Genomic DNA, 17,769 nt, shown 5'->3' on the forward strand with positions numbered 1-17,769 from the left:
TTTCTCCAGCTCATTTTACAGATGAGAAAACTAAGGCAAACAGGGTTAAGGGACTTGCCCAGGGTCACACAGTTAGTAAGTGTCTGAGGCCAGAATTTCAAATCAGGATAGGATTACAAATTAACCAATTTCATTGAAATGCAGTTTTCAATTCAAAAACAGGTTCACAGGCCCTGGTTTAGAGTCTTTGTTGGAGAAGGCATGCCTGCATGGGGTCTAGGTTGGGCTAATTAATGTCTAAAGTTTCTTCTAAGTTTAAGACTCTAGGATTTCATAGGAAGTTCCTGATTAATTTTTCTCCCACCGCTGATGTTTTTCCATCATATTGTCTTGTGTTATGGTTATCTGTGTTGATATGTCATTGCCCTGATAGACTCTAAGCTCCCTGAGGGCAGGGGTCTTGTCTTATCTACTCTGCATCTCTATTAGAATCTATCAGTTGCTTACTCTAAAGGAAGTAAATGAATGGAAAATTTCAGGTTGTTTAAAAAAATCTTCACTGAGTGTTACAAAAGATGAAAGGCAGCACGACCTCCCAGACAGCTGGTGTCAGAGTCAGGGAACCTCGGTTCAGATCCTGGCACAAGCTGACTCAGTGCACCTGGGCTGGTCAGGTAAGGCTTAGGAGAGTTGTCAGAGTGAGCTACATCACCAGGAGTTCCTTATTGCAACGAAATCATAGATATGGACAGAAATGTGTGTGTGTGTGTGCGTGTGTGTGTGTGCGTGTACACACACATACATGTATAGAATACCACTCAGTGTTTTACATACAAATTCACACTATGGTTCATTTATATTTGCCAACACATATATTCATGGATATATACACTGTATATGTATTGCATATACACGCGTGTGCTTATATTTATACATATGTGTGTTTTCAACACAGTTTTGAGTGAGGCCAAGATATGTATATTTGTATGTGGACACATGTATATACACAAATAACATACACTATAATGCAGGTGTGTTGTGTACATGCATTCATATGTTAATACATAAACACATGCATGTTTGTACACAGTGCAAATTTTGTTCATGTCTGTCTCTATAACACGTAAAACATGATATAATATATCTATATGTAAGCATGCACATAAATGCAAATTAGGCCATGTGTGTATATTTTATGTGGGCACACACATATACACACAATTAATACATAGTGCATTATATACACACATCCATATGTTTATACATAAATACATATGCATATTTATATACACATAGACTTCAATCCATGTCTATTTGTGTGTAAACGCATGTATAACATGTTATACACAGTGTAATACATTATTGTGTTCATCCTTCGTTGCCGAAGAAGACCATGCCATCAGAGAAATGATGACATGACTTGCCCTTGACTTTGTTTTGAGTGAGGGAGGGCTGTGCAGGTCACCAGCCTCACTTCTCCAGAGCCATCTGGATCCAGTGACCAGATATTCCTCAGGATGACTGCAGATGACTCAGGATGCACTGGGAGACCTTGGGCCCTTTAGGCCAAGGTCTTTGCAGGTACTCACTTAGAGTGAGGTAACGGTCATTCACTGAATAGGCCCATTTATGGAGTAGCCAGGGCAGGGCCCCTTTAATGAGGCAAAAAAGAGATATTTCTATGTACACATACATGCACGTTCATATATACTTTGGTGTTTATGTATAAACCTGCACATATAAAAATATATGAATACCAAAATGTGTATGAACATGCACATATGTATGTTTGGTATATATGTATATTTGTATGTATTTACATGTTGTTCCCTGCCCTCAATAAGCCTATATAATTTGGTTGTGGAGATATTTGTCCGGGATCCGGAATTCTCATACTACAATTAATTACCTCAATTAATTCTCAGTAGATTTGTCTTTGAAAAAAAATACCCCAGCCTTTCCTTTTTTGGGGTGGGGGTAGGAGGAAGGGATAGTGATAAATGTCTCCATCCATACTTGGCTAGGCTGTTCCGTGGATTGTCCCTCACCATGCCCATGCTCAAAGACTTTCTATCTCATAGGATGTATTTTGAGAACTCACTCCTGTTTGCTGAGGTATCAGGGTAAGGAGTATGTAAGCGTGCGTCAAATGTTTAAGTAGAAGTACAGAATCTTATACGCCATCGTCTGTCACAGGCTCTTACATTTTGCTGAGAGTCAGAAGAGAGGAGACATAAGATATTGAGATGTTGAGAGAGATATCACTGTGGATGTCCGCCATGGAAAGCTTTCTGGAGAAGCAGAGATCTAAGCTAGCCCTTGAAGGGTGAGTAGGATGGACAGGCAGGGGAAGCATCATTTCCGGAGAAAGAAATAAGAGATAAGGGATAAGAAAAACATGACATGTATGAGAAACCGTGAAGACAGTGGCCTGCTTTTTGTACAGGAGCCCCAAGAAACAGAGGAATCATTCCATCCCTGAACAAGCCTGGGTTTTTCTGCCCAGGGAAGTCCCTGGCCCTTTCTCTTCCTCAGAGTTTACAGAGATATGGAGAGCTAGTGTAATTCATGCTGCTCTGGGAATCAGTATACCCCCAAGTATTTACCGTAGCATTTTGTGTACTAGAAAATAATTGGAAATGAAGGAGAGACCTATCCATTGGGGAATGTGGTATGTGAATGTGATAGAATATGACTGTGCTGAAAGAAATGATGAGTATGACAGATACAAGGAAATGGGGGGGGAAGATTTCTGTGAATGGATGCAAAGTGAAGCAAGCAAAACCAGGAAAGCAGTATGCACAAGGTCAGCCACAGATAGGAAAAACAAAATGATTGAAATTGATTGCTGCAAATAATCAGACTTGGTTTCAAAGCAGAGACAGGAAAAAGTACCTGGTTGTTTAGTGATGGTTTAGTCATTTCATTTGTGTCTCAAGGTAGATAGCACAAATACTGAGTCACTAGGTGACGCTGTGGATAGAACACTGGGGTTGTGGTCAGGAACGACCCGAGCTCAATTCCAGCCTCAGATATATACTAGCTGTGTGACCCTGGGCAAGTCACTTAAGTTCTGTTTGCCTCAGGTTCCTCATTTGTCAAATGAACTCGAGAAGGAAATGGCAAACCACTCCAGTATCTTTGCCAAGAAAATCCCAAAGGGGATAATAAACAGTAGATCACAACAGAAAACGAATCATCAACAACCCAAGTACAAATATTATCCTTGTTTTACCAAAAGCCCTGGGGTTTAAGAAGATAAAGGTCATATAGAGAGTAACGATGGAGCCAGTAAGTGGATTCAGGTCCCTGGATCCTGAATTGAGGGGTCTTTTCACTGCTCTGTTACCTCACTATAAAATGGGTGGGTGGGAGCAGGTAGTCTTTAAGTACAAACCATGATTTAAGTTTTTTGATTCTTTGGTTAGCATGCAGAATTACTCATCTGCCTATTCCCCACCTGAGCCAGTATCTCTTTGCAGGAGGGGAACACAGCCCTTCATTTGGCCGCAAAGAATGGCCACTCTTCGGTGCTGCGGAGGATCATAGAGATTGGACTGGACCTAGAGGAAAAGAATTCGGTAAGTTAGGACACTTGCCATGGGCCCCTTTGCTCCCCCTTGCCTTGTAGTCTTTCTGAAGCCTTGGTTTCCCAAGCTTCTCCTCTCCACTTTCATTAGGTATCCAAAGCATTCCCCTGTCTTAGCCCTGCTCTCTGTGCTCATTGACCTATTTAGGTTTATTTATCCCTTAGAATACTAAGCCTTTTAGTGTTACATATGAATACTAATGCTTCCTCTACAGCAGGGTCAGCTTTACTTTAGTAATTATAATAATAATAATAACACTTATACAGCACTTACTTTACAATTTACTTTACAATTATTTTCTCATTTGATCCTCACAACAACCCTTTGAGGTAGGTGCTATTATTATCCCCATTTTACAGATGAAGAAACTGAGGCAAACAGAAGTTAAGGGACTTACCCAAGGTCATACAGCTAGTAAGTATCTGAGCCTTGATTTGAACTCCAGTCTTTCTTCCTGATTACAGGACCAGCCCTCTATCCCCTGAGTCAACCTGACTGCCTCCTGAGGTGAGGGTCCTTACCCCTGACCTTCCCTTCTTTTCTCCCTACTTCAGCACTTAATTGTGGCATTTGTAGTGTCTAGCAGAGTACCTGGAACATTGTAGGCATCTAAAAAATGTTTAATTTGTGGTTGTTTGTTGTTTAGTCATTTTCAGTCGCGTCAGACTCTTTGTGACCCCTTTTAGAGTTTTCTTGGCAAAGAATGGTTTTTCATTTCTTTTTCCAGCTCATTTGATAGATGAGGAAACTGAGGCAAATGGGGTTTAGTGACTTGCCCAGGGTCACACAGCTAGTGAGTGTCTGAGGCCAGATTGGAACTCAGGAAGAAGAGGAGTTGTCCTGACTTCAGGACCAACACTCTGTCCATGGCGCCATCTTGCCTTTATTTGTATCTGATTAGTGGATGATTAATCCTTTTGTTCTAAGGACAACCCTTGAGATGTGGGGAATAGTCTCAATGTTAGAGAGAATGGGACATATTTTCAAGTTCTCTCTTGCCCCTCCTCCAAGTGGATGAAATCTGGGAATAGTTTACACATGCATTGATGGAGTAGAAAAAATGTTGAGCACCTACTGACGTGCAGCAACACTGGCTACGTATGTAATACATAGCATATATGGATATGTATAATCAGGCCCATAGAGTTAGGGTTGATAGGGTCCCTCCTGGCTAACAAATCTTCATTTTATAGACAAAGAAAATGAATCACAAAGAGGCTAGACTAGCCCAGACTCACACAGGCAGAAATCACCTGATGTGAGATGGGAAGGACACTGAAGTTATGTACAACAATTCCTTACCCTCAAGGGGTTTATAGTCTAGTTAGATAAATCATACATGTATGTATGGAAAGTTAAACAGCAGTGTTTAAACAGGGATGTCAGATGGCACGACTGGCTGTAGATGAGTGAAGAATTAATCAATAAGCATTAATTAAGCACCTACTTGTATCACACACCGGGGAAACAAAGATGGAAAACACAGACAAAAGCCCCAAGGGAACTTAAATTCTAATAAGAAAATAAATATCAGAAGTCCCTGAGATCCTTGTGGCTGGAGGAGTCAGGGAATGCCTTTGGACTTGAGCTGGTCCCTAAAAGCAAAGCAGGTTTTGGATAAGCAAAGAGAAGGAGGGAGGGCATCCCAGGTACTGGGAATGCCATGAACAAAAATACAGAGGTAAAACCGACCATAGCATGTGCATAGGATGCTGAGCAGATTAGCCTAATCAGAGTGGAGACTTTGGGTTAATTTATGGGAGATGAGAGCATTCTAATGAGGGATAAGGACTGAAACCTGTGATATTATTAATATAGGAAACTCCTTCTGTCAGGGAAGATCATAACCTTCTCTGCAACTTAAAGAGTAGTTTCCCAGAGCATGAAAGGTCTGAGTGATCTGTCCAGAGTCACAGTCAGGGTGTATCAGAGTCTGGAATTGAGCCTAGGTCTTTCAGGCTCTGAGGCTGGATTTCCGTTTTCTGTGACATGCTGCCATCAGCTCTACCCTGTGTTTCAGGAAGGCTTGACTGCACTGCATACGGCGACTGAGGGAGGCCACTTGGACTGTGTTCAGCTCTTGATTCAGGCTGGCAGCAAGGTCAACGCCCAGACCCAGGTGACCCAACCTGTCCTGTTTGTTTTCTGTCTGTTTGGCTGCTGAGGATTGTGCATTGTTGACTTTGCCTGGTGCTGCTTCGTTTTCTGTCCCTTGGCCAAATAACAAACAGTTAAGGGTCATCAGAATGAATGGCCAGATAAAGAGGTAGATGCTTCATGTGAAAAACTGGATAACACAGGATGGCAGAGTCATACTTAGAATGGACCTCAGAGGCCATCGGGTCCAGCACCTTCATTTTACAGATGAGGAAACTTGCCCAGTGTCACACAGATAGTAACAGTGTCTGGCACGTAGTTAGCACTTAATGTTTATCAGCTGACAAAAGCAAGAAGGTGACCGTGGTTCTGTGACTTCAAAGTTGGTGCTTTTTCAGTGCCTTTCCAATACCTTATCTGATTCACATAAGAAGTAACAAGAAAACAGGGACATTTGAGTGTTTAAGGCAGCAGCAAAAGGTCCAAACCTAGGCACCTGAACTGTTTTAGAGCTGTGGGGTTTGGGAGTGGGTGGGCCTGTAGCCTGGGCTTGCGGCTGCCTAGGATCCCTGTCCCAGGCTATGGCGTGGAATGCTGCTACGATTCCCACCAGCAGTCTTGAGGCTGAGGCCACAGGGGTTAATTCTCCCTTGGACAGGGACAGTGATTATCTCTCATGGGAGGGGGGAACATGACTTTGGGAGCAAATAGATCCTAGAGCTAAACTGGCTGAATTTGCCTCTGGTGTGTATAGTGGTTCAGAAGACTAGAACACTGGACTTACTTTGTCAGTTCTGTTCAACTCCCCCATACCCCATCTTCCCAACACACATAACATATACATGCATATACACACACACAGACACGCACAGCTCTTGTGACCAGTGTCCATGAATCTTTGAGAATGTGGGAAGGCAGACTGTGGCCATGGGATGGAATTAAATTAGCTGACTCCACAGGAATTGAACCCATGGTCTGTCTCATCAGTACTATAATCTAATGCAAAGGGAAAGCTCAAAAGTATAGTGGAATTGACACTAGATTTGGGGTAAAAGGAGCTGAGTTCAAATTCATTCAGCACTTATTAAGCACTTGCTTTGTACAGTATTTGCTGGGGGAGATTCATAGATTAGAAAACTGCAAACAAGATATATACGTAGCAGATGGGATGTGATTTCAGAGGGAAGATGCTAGCAGCTAGACAGATAGGGAAAGGCTTCCTGCAATAGAAGACATGACCTAAACGGTAGCTATAAATGCTCCTTTTTTTAAAATATGAGGTCAGGAATCATGCTGTATTTCTGATATCTCCATTAGAAACAAATGAATTGTCTTCACTATGCTGCCTTACATGGCTTTGATGACATCGCTCAAGCTCTCATTGGTGCTGGGATCAGCGTAGATGCTGCAAATTATGTAAGTTGTTGTTTTAATTTAAAAATCTTATATACAACTGGTATGGAATAAGTGGACAACTGACTCAAGTTGCTGTAATGCATGAAGTTGTACAGTGAAGCATGGATACTGTTCTTCCACGCGGTTTTTGGACCTTAGAGAACATATCTAGCCCAATGCCAATTTATAAGAGGAAATAATTATTTATAAAGTGTTTTCAAATGAGCAAGGCTTTACATACTTTGTTTCACTTAAGCCTTACTGTAATCCTGTGTGTTAGGCACTGACAGTATTATTCTCATTTTATAGTTGAAGAAGCAGGGTGAAAGGGTAAGTGGATTGAAGTATCAGGGCTGAAATTTAAATCCAGGTCTGTGTGTGTGTGCGCGCGCACATATGCATGTGTATAATGAACGTGTGTACATATAAAATATGTGTGTATGTGAACATATGTGTATATAAATGTGTGTGTATATAAACCTAAAATGTTTATGTATATATAAAATGTGTGTATTTATATGTATATATAAATGTATGTGTGTACATATAAATCTAAAATGTGTATGTATGTGTGTATATAAACATGTGTGTATATGTGAGTATAAAGTATATAAGTGTATATATGTAAGTGTGTGCATATATAAATGTAAAATACGTGTGTGTGTGATTTCACTGGTGTAAGGAACTTCTGTTGAGAAATATCCCTACCAATGCAGCCCTAAAATGTATAATCTCAGAGAGGCATCTGGAGTCTTGAGCCAGTATGTGTGAGAGGCTTCAATTTAGGATGCCATGACTCCAAGGTCAGGTCTATATCCATGATGCCAAGCTACTTCTCAAAATATATCCATTACTTTTATAGTGTCAACTCAAGGACCATGTCTTATTTCATCCTTGTATCTTCAATAAGATAATTAGGTAGTACAGTAGATAGAGTATCTGGCCTGGTTTCTGGAAGGCTTGAGTTCAAACCTGGCCTTAGACACTAGCTGTGTGTCCCTGGGCAAGCCACTTAATCCTATTTGCCTCAGTTTCCTCGTCTGTAAAATTAACCAGAGAAGGAAATAGCAAATCACTCCAATATTTTTATCAAGAAAATCCCAATAGAGTTACAAAGAATCGGACACAGACTGAACAACAATCTTTAACACCTTGCACATAGTAGGTACTTAGTTAACACTTGTTGAATTAAATTGACTTAAGGGAAAATCAGATATAGTGAAAAGGGTGCCTCACCAGGGGTCTGAAGACTTGGATTCCATTTTCTTGGGCAAGTCCCTTAAGATTTTATCAAATGCCTCATCAAACAAGAGGGGTTCTTCTGACTCTGAAGTTTTGATGGGTTGACAGGATCACTAACATGAAGTTTGTGAAGAGCTTTTTAAGGGAAAGAGGAAATCTTGCCTGTAGAGTACTATATTAAAAGAAAATGAATTAGAGCAGGGGAGACAAGTAAGAACAACAATAAAAGAATCAGAATAAGTATTTATTTATTAATGTCATTTATTTATTTATAAAGCATCAGAATCAGCCTTTATTTAATAAGTACCGACTGTGCACTGCAGCAGAAATGAACCAGTCCCTGCTCTCAAGGAGCCTACCTTTTATTGGGGGAATGAACACGTATTAGAATATACAAAAATAGATTTCATAAATCCAGGATAACTGGAGAGAGGGAAGGCACTAGTACCTGGGGATCAAGAAAGGGCAGATGACACATAAGCTGAGCTTTGAGAGACTTTAAAGACTGAAAAACTTCTTGATTATCCGGGTGATCCAACACAGAAAAGGAAAAGAGTCCCCGCCTCTAGGGATTTTCCAAGAGACCTCAATGCAGATAGTTTAGATATCCCGGCAGGGAATGAAGATGGGACTAGATTACATGAACCCCCTGGGATCCTTCTAGCTAGAGGATTTTATGGACTTTGGGAGAACAGAAATGGGTTTTATCATCATCATAACCAACAAATGTGGCACCTGCTATGATGCTAAAAGTGTAAGAGTCTAGTTGGCCATTTAGGGTATATGTATAAAAAGAAAGTATATGTTACCTTATATTGTAATGGGGCTTTATGGGGCTGTCAGAATTCGAGTGGAGTCTTGACTATCTTGAATGAATTGGGGGAGTGGAAGGGGGTGGTATTGTAGGCAGGGAATATTGCCTAGGGTGAAATGTATATAGTATATTCTGGGTATAAGGTATTTAGCTTGGCTAAAGAAGGATGTACACATGGGAGAACAGTAGAAGATGAGATCAGAAGGCTTTGAGATGTGGGATTAGTTCAGGAGGGGCTAAATTGTAAAGGGTCTTTAATGTCCATTTTCCCCTTCATTGTTAACCTCTCCAAGTCATAGTTCCTTTATCCATACAAGGAGGTGGTTGGACTAGAAGCCTTTTAAGGTTTTTTTCCTTCTTTCCAGTTTCAGATACTATAAATCTCTTATTTTAATTCCATTGGTTGCATGGTGAGCAGCTTGGAGCAGGGCAGTATCATATTGCTGGGCATGGGGGCACACACCTGTAAACTCTATTAGGTAGGTTGAAGCCAGTGGATGGCTTGAGGGTAGGGGGTTCTTAGCTTCACCAATGCTAATGCAATTAGTTAGATGTGCACTGAGAAAGGGGAGACGCAAGGGGGCCATCAGGCTAAGGAGGGGCACCAGCTCAAAGCTGAAGATTCTGTGCTCACTGGCAGTGGGATTGGGCCCATGAATCAATGTTGTACATCAAAAACAAACAAATGCACAGACAACCAATGCAGACTCCAAACCATAATTAGGGAACTGGGGGGAGAAGGGAACACAAGCATTTATGAAGTACATACTATGTGTTAGTCACTCTGCTAGGCGCCTTCTCTCTTTTGATTCTCACAACCTTAGGAGGCAGGTACTGTTATCATTCCCCTTTTATAAGTGAGGAAACTGAGGCAGACAGAGGGTAAGTGACTTGCCTGGACCACGCTGCTATGAACTATCTAAGGTTGGATTTGAACTTGGGATTCCCTAACTCCAAGTCCAGCGTTCTAATCACTGTGCAACCTAACAGCTTTCCCTACGTCTCTGAAATCGATCTATCTCCTTATCTGTATTTACACTGGTTTTTCCTGGGCAGAACACAAGCTGCTTGAAGTCAGGGGTTGTTTCATTTTTGCCTTGTACCTGCAGCATCTCACAGAGTGCTTGGCACATAGCAGGAGCTTAACAAATGTAAACAGAATTGGATTTTGTCTCCAATTAGGTAAGATTTTCTTACAGTGAAGTGGTCTGAAATAAGGACGGCGGCCCCAGACTGGCTCAGGGCTTCACACGTCAGTGTTGCCAATGTCTCCGGTCACCTGGGTCAACGCTGTCATAAGCCCTACACAAAAGCCAGTTCTGACTTGTAAGCATCTCTGGAGTTCTTGGGCTCACTGCTGTGATTTCTTCGCAGCAAAACGCCTCTCCCATCCACATCGCAGTGCTGAGTAACTACCCTTCCATGGTCAGACTCCTCATCGAGGCAGAAACCGACCTTGACGTCACTGACAATGTAAGCTCTTCTCAGGGCAATCCTTTGCAGACGCTATGCTCATTTTGCTATTTGGAGTTTGGCAGGTTTGTGGTTTGATGGTACAGCTTTGTCTTGGCAGTAATGTACTTTCCTTTTGTGGGGGGGGTGGGAGGAGAGCTAAATTTTGTTTCCATTCATAAGAATCTTATTTTCTCTCCCTCTGACATCTTTGAAATCTCAGCCAAAATGTAATTTTAAGTAATTTTTGGAGAAATGACCAACTTCCTATTAAAATTTTGCGGTTGTAAATATGGTTGGTTTCTGATTCTTCCGCTATCTGTTATAGGTCATGAAGCATGCAACGTCTTTAATCTGAAAGTGGGATGGTTTGTTCCATCTGGGTGCTGGTTGTTTGCTTTACTCAGGGTAGACGCTTAAGGTCCTTGTTCTGTCAGTGGGAAGCCCAAGGATACGTTTTGATCCCAGGGATTTAAATCTTACAATGAGAGAATGTGTTGAGGCCAAAGGAGCTGGCTGTATGGGAGCTCCTGATAAAAACCTTCTCTTTGTCTAGTTATCTTTTATGCTCAATTTGCAAATTTCTTTAACCTACTTATAGCAAAGGGATTTTTCTTTTAAACCTCATGGCCTAATCAGGGTGCCAATGGCCATTCCAAAGCTTGGCTTCCTTAGTTCAGGGCCCGGATGCTGGATGGGCTATCTCACTGCTCCACTTGTTACTCCTCAAGTTTAACATCATTTGCTCTAAAATCCATTCCTCTTTTGTCATGTTATTTTCTCAAACAGAGACAACAGACACCCCTCCACATTGCTGCTGAGAATGCGAGACAAGACATAGCGGAAATGATCCTCCTTGCAGGAGTGAACTTAAATTTGACAGATAAGGTTATTAATACATTGACTCTTTACCTGCTTCCAAGAGCCAGGTCTCATGGAGATATACCATAAACTACACCCTCTGGCAAGAGACTATTTATTTAGGCTCAACTCTCTGTGCAGGGAGAAAGTTGTGAAAGCCTAGTTCACAGACCTTTTGATACTATTTTGATATCACTGAAATATCATTAAAATTACTACCAAGGGCAGCCCTGAAGAGGAATAAAGGGGTGGGAGTGATGGGTGGAACAACATACAACATTATGTGTTGAGGGTAGGGGGAGGGAGAATCGGAATAGGCCAGGGCTTTTTCATGTTTTTGTGTCCTGGGTCCCCTCTCACAAAGATGTTTTAAATGTATAAAGTAAAATACCAGTAGGTACCAGTAAATAGAGTGCCAGGCCAAAGAACTCCTCTTTGTGAATTCAAATCTAGCTGTGTGACCCTGGGCAAATCACTTCACCCTATTTGCCTTAGTTTCCTCATCTGTAATGGTAAACCACTCTGGTATCTCTGCCAAGAAAATAACCAAAAGGAGTAACTAAGATTTGGACATGAGTGAAAAACTACTGAAGAACAAAATACATGGGATGACAGAGGAAACCAATTATATTGAAATAGTTATCAAATTATTTAAGAAAGTAAGTTCATTGATGGGAACCCCTGTAATAAGCTGAAATTTATAAGTATGAGCCTCCGGTCTTTTTTTCCCTTAACATTACCTGATCCACCTGTGGCCTTACTGAGTCACTATGCATTTCTAGTGGCCTCTGGAATCACAACCCGTGGGCCTGGGGGCAGTTCCTCCAATTTTCTGTATCCTAGGGGTGACTCTGTCTTTAAACATGAACACAGGTCACTCTTCATAACAATATAAAGGAATTTACCAAATGTCTATTGTATAAACTAGCACTGAAGTGGGGTCCGGTTCCTGATTTGGAAAAGTTTACTATTTAGTTGGGAAATATATCAGGATCACAGATTTAGAGTTGGATAGTACTTACTAGGAAACCAAGGCTAAGACAAATGACTTGCCCAGGGCCATTCATACATTAAATAACAACATAAGGCAGCTAGGTAGTGCAGTGGACAGAGCACCAATGCAGGAGTCGGGAGGACCTGAGTTCAAATCTCACCTCAGACACTTGACACTCACTAGCTGTGTGACCTTGGGCAAGTCACTTAACCCCAACTGCCTCATCCTGGGCCATCTCCAGTCATCCTGATGAATATCTGGTCACTGGATTTGGATGGCTCTGAAGGAGAAGTGAGGCTGGTGACCTGCACAGCCCTCCCTCACTCAAAACAAAGTCAAGTGCAAGTCATGTCATCATTTCTCTGATGGCATGGTCTTCTTCGGCAACGAAGGACAAACACACACACGGCAGCATATAATGAAATATAAGTGAATTGTGTGATAAAGCCTCTAGGTCACAAAAGCATTTAAGAAAGGGATGGATCATTACTAGTCACGGAAAACTCCACGTTGGATGGCCTTAAAGGACGATGGGACGGAGAGGGTGAACAGTAAAGATATGACTAACGAAACATCACACGTATCCTTGGCAGAGGTACAAGCCACTCTATCGTGGCTGTCCCAGGAAGCAAAGTCCCAGAGGTTCTTGCGTGGAAGAGATGAAGCGCAATATACAAAGCACTGACTGAGGTGTTCTAGCACTCATGGCAACCTTTTGGCAGCTAGGCGGCACAATGGGATGAGGTTAGGAAGACCTAATTCAAATCTGGACTCAGTCACGTACTGGCTGTGTGACCCTAGACAAGTCACTTAGCCTCTCTCTGCCTCAACTTCCTCAACTGTCAAATGGAGATCTCACAGGGATTGCTGTGAGGATCAAATATCCATACAGCACTTAGTACTGTGCCTGATGTATCGCAGGCCTTGGATAAATATGAGCTATTGTTTTTACTCTGAAACTGCAGTAAGATACTCCGGATTTTGTGGAGACGTCATTGTTGCATCACACTACTTACTAGCTGGGTGACTTTAGAGAAGTCATTTCAGATCCCTGACCCAAGCTTCCCTCTCTAAAAAAGTGATAACTTGCATTGTGATTCTCACCAAAGAGGGCTGTTTGTAAGAAAAATGCTCTCTAAACCTTTACATGGTAGAAGTGATTCTTATGAATGTGAATATTCTTATTACTGAAAACTTTTTAACATCTAATGTCATACCTACAGAAACCTCTCATTTTCCACTCTCTAGTAAGGGCAGGAAATGTCATTCTTTCAGTGAAAGGAATTTGTAGGACATACTAAAAATAATATCACATCTTCATTTTACATAAATAACTGTAGTAATGCCATTTGTTCTTTCCTCTTAATTCTAGCAAGGAAAAACATCACTGGATGTCGCTGCTCGTGGCAACCACATCAGCTTGGTAGATATGATCATAAAAGCAGATCGATTTTACAAATGGGAACAGGTAGGAAAGTTCCCTGTTGTTGGTGTGTGGTGAGTGACGTGACTTAGGTTTCCAGATAGAACCTGGCCACAGTCAGCTACAATCAGCCAGCACTGCCTCCAAGTGATGGTAGAAGAGATGCATGTATAAGTCCAGGATAGGAAAAAGAAACAGAAAATGGCATGGCCACCAACTACACTCACTCCTTCCACTTTAACCAACTACCTTGAATGAATGAAATGTGCTCATGGAATGGAAATCACCCAGAGTGGACAGGGACATACGAGTGTCTTGTTTTAGATCCTGTCTTCATGGCAAATTAGATCCATCAAAGTGCTTCTATACCCGTTTTACAGATGAGGTTATGGAACTTCAAAGGATAAAAGATTTGCCTAAGTTGGCCTGCTCTCCCAGGAGAGTAGCAACAGAATCAGTGATGACACCTTGAAAATAAGCCAATTCCATCTCATGAAACCTCTTTTGTGGGGGTGGGAGCCAGCCCAGGGTTTGGCTAACCCAGGACCTTCATGAAGGAGCAGATGAGAGCTAGGCTAGAGAAATGGTAAAAGGGGCGTGTGTATATGTGGGGGGGAAATACCTCTGACATTACAGCTGTGTGACCTTAGGTGACTCTCTTAACTTGTATCCTCATAGATCTCTATTTCACAAATGGCTTTGCAAATATCAAAACTCCATGCAAATATCAGCTGTTGTCAGGATGACATTCATTTTGGCAAAAAAAATTAAAATTATGAGACTAAACTTACACCTAATTTCTTTCAATGTTTTATTGATGCATTTTTACATTATTTTTATTTTCCAAGGCCTCCTCTTTCCCAAGAATTTTCCATTTGTTTTCCTGAAAGCCTCTTCTATTTAAAATGTCAGGGAACATACATGATCCCATGAACTGTAACGAATTCTGTGTTATGGGGGGTATTCAAACACAAAGTAGATAGCCACCTGCAGAGATAGCACAGAAGAATTCACAGACCAGAAGAGGGTATCTTCCACGGCCTCCCCAAGTCATACCCTGGAGACAGGGAGGCGGAAGAGACTGTAGTAGATGAAGTGTGTTGCCAACAGTGGCTGTGGTCCCATGACTGGCATCACCCTCCCCAAAGCAGAAAGCTGGGGCCCTCAGCAAATTGTTTCTAAAAGTTTTTTCTGGTCAAGCAGACTCTTGTCCCATGATTTCCTCCTGACAGGCTATTTGCACCTTTCACATCACCAGCTTCTATTCTGCCACTGCAGGACAACCTCAGGACTGACTCTGACTCTTGGGCTGTGAAACCCTTAACCTTTAAGCAGGACCATGGGGTGGAGACCCAGCATATCCGCTCAGTGCTGTGGTGCCTTGCCACCAGATACCTCAAGCACAACGACTGGAAGAAACTGGCACATTACTGGAAGTTTACTGATGCACACATCCGTGCTATTGAACAGCAGTGGGCAGGTACTTATTATACACAAACCCACATTTCTGGCAAAAATCCTTTTTTTCCTTGGGATGCACCGGAAAGAACAGTGAAAAGCAGGTCAAGCAGCCCTGGCTGTAGTTTCCTCTTTGAACCTGTTTTGTTTTACCCTATCGGACCTTGAGCAGGTCACTTGCCTTATTTGCTGGGCCCTTACGACTTGAACTTTTCTAATTATCCTTGAGCGCTATCCTTGATTCCTTCCTTCTTGGCTTTCTCATGGCACCTTGTACCTGATATGGACTTGCCCCAGGTTACACTCTATTATAGCAATGCGTGGGTGTGTTTTATTTTCTTGGCTGAGTACAGCTATACCTGACATAGTAGTCTCTAACAAAGCATTCGCTGAACAATTCAGGTCTGGGCGGTATGACTGAGACAGGCTATCCTATGGCTCCAGTACAATTCTAACCTTCATCATTAGGAAGGAACATGTACTAACGAAGAAATTTAATTTATTTTGGTAAAAGTGTTCCCTGATAGTATTTAAAAATTTTAAAATAAAATGCTCAGTTTTTTTAAGCTCAGCTGAATATAATCGTTACAGAAAAATTTCCAGTTTTGCTTATAGTTCTTAAAAAGCTGTAAAGCAAAAGAAATTTTATCAAAGACTCAGATTTCTCTGCTTCCTGTAGTCTAATAAATGGTAATATAGAACTGCTTTATATGAAAATGAATTATTACAAAAACCTATATTGATCTTATGGTTAAGATGAAAGCTAAACAGATACACTGAAATAAACTCAGTGTGGAGATCCTTATAATCAACATGTATGTGTACATATACATATATATATAAATTTTATATGTGTATCAGAAATCGGGTAGCATAATTCATCATGCATCCTGTTGATTCCACCTCCACAATACGTCTTAGATCTGCTGTCACTCATTCAAGCTTTTACCACTCCTTGAATTACTATAATAACCTCCTAATTGATTTCCTCATCTCTAGGTTGTCCCCATCCTTCACAGAGCTACCAAAATGAACTTCCTAAAAAGCCCAAGTTCTGACCAATCACTCCCTACTCAAAAAAGTCAGTGGATCTCAACCACCTCTAGGATAAAATACGAATTCCTTAAACAGGCAATGAAGGGTTCATTCTAGCTTTTCAGCCCTCACATGTATTTCCCTAGTGTATTACATCAGAACAAGACAAGCTGTCCCCCAAATCTGATACGCCATATCCCACCTGTGGATATTTAGATTTTTGTCTCCAAATTAGTTATCACTGTGATGTTTCCCTTGGTCTCCACAAACTGTTGCTGCTTTTCCCTCAGACAGCTCCCCACTCTCATCTCTCTCTCCTTTGCTCCTTCTACTACTTTACATGTTACAGCTTCTGCATGTGTACTGTATCTTCTCAGCAGAATGTAAACTGAGAAGCACAAATTATTTCATTTTTGAATTCTCAGTACTGATTATAGTCCCTTGAATGTATGGCAGGCCTTCAAATCAAACTGAACTTTGTCTATGGGGGTCCCTGTACATAATGGGGAGGATAAGTATAATAGAGCAAATGTAAAAAGTATATCAAATGAGCAGAAGTCCTGGGAAGTCAGGCTGCTACGATGCGTCTGTGGGCTTAGCCCAAAAGTTCAGTGATTGGTGTGGTTTATCTGTAATGGCCTGTGAAAGGGATCCTTCTACTGGGGAAATACGGCCCCCAGAGAATCAGAGCACCCAAAATTTAATGGCTAGGTGCCTCACTGCCCTTTTCCAAATTTGGTAGTGGTGTTTTTTTAAGTACCTACCATTGTTTCACATGGCTGGGTCCTCTAGGGGATACTGAGGTCTAAATCAGGATTCTTGTCCTTGAGGCACTTAACAATGTGTCTGGGGGCAAGGCCCCCTGGAGAAGTTGAACTAGAGTTAAATAATTACAAGGCTCTGTGTGCTAAGTACTAAATAAATGGCACTGATTATAAAGGCTCTAAAAGCTCAGAAGAAACAACGGTCAAAAGATATGAACAACAAACTATAAACGTATGGGAAAAACCCTCCAACCTCACCTGTAACCAACTAAAATGAAAACAACTGAGGCATATTCAGAACTTAATTGAAATGGCAACAATAAAATGGAAAAAAGGAGAAGGGTGGGACCATAGAGAAACAGAGCCTAGACATGGCTAGTAGCACCAATATTCTAGAGAGTACCTAACAAAAATAATAAAATTGACATAAAATTATCTCCATTATCCCATTGTTGGAAATGTGCTCCCAAGATGTCACTGAAAAGGGAAAAAAATGGGGTGATCCATAAACGTTCCTGATCGCTGCATTCTATGCCACTAGCAGAAAAAATCCTGTCAATGACTCAAATGCCTCATGGCAGAAGGGATGAGTAAACCGTTACCTATCCATGTATCTGACTATTAAGGACAAATGTAGGGATTATAAAGAAATACAATAAATCGTATACAATTATATAAAGCAGAGCAACGATTACAATTACATA

General features: G+C 41.4%; 1 protein-coding gene across 2 annotated transcripts in view; it reads left to right on the forward strand.

The window, feature by feature from the left end:
* Window positions 1–17,769, forward strand: part of ANKDD1A (ankyrin repeat and death domain containing 1A) — a 43,575-nt gene that overhangs the window by 23,885 nt on the left and 1,921 nt on the right. For both annotated transcript variants that reach the window (XM_072613969.1, XM_072613979.1), the window contains exons 7-13: window positions 3,423–3,521; window positions 5,551–5,649; window positions 6,945–7,043; window positions 10,453–10,551; window positions 11,320–11,418; window positions 13,758–13,853; window positions 15,087–15,288. In XM_072613969.1, the coding sequence (XP_072470070.1) occupies window positions 3,423–3,521; window positions 5,551–5,649; window positions 6,945–7,043; window positions 10,453–10,551; window positions 11,320–11,418; window positions 13,758–13,853; window positions 15,087–15,288 (793 nt within the window). The remainder of the gene's footprint in view (window positions 1–3,422; window positions 3,522–5,550; window positions 5,650–6,944; window positions 7,044–10,452; window positions 10,552–11,319; window positions 11,419–13,757; window positions 13,854–15,086; window positions 15,289–17,769) is intronic.

This window comes from Notamacropus eugenii, chromosome 1 (assembly GCF_028372415.1).
Source record: "Notamacropus eugenii isolate mMacEug1 chromosome 1, mMacEug1.pri_v2, whole genome shotgun sequence".
Lineage (NCBI taxonomy): Eukaryota > Metazoa > Chordata > Mammalia > Diprotodontia > Macropodidae > Notamacropus > Notamacropus eugenii.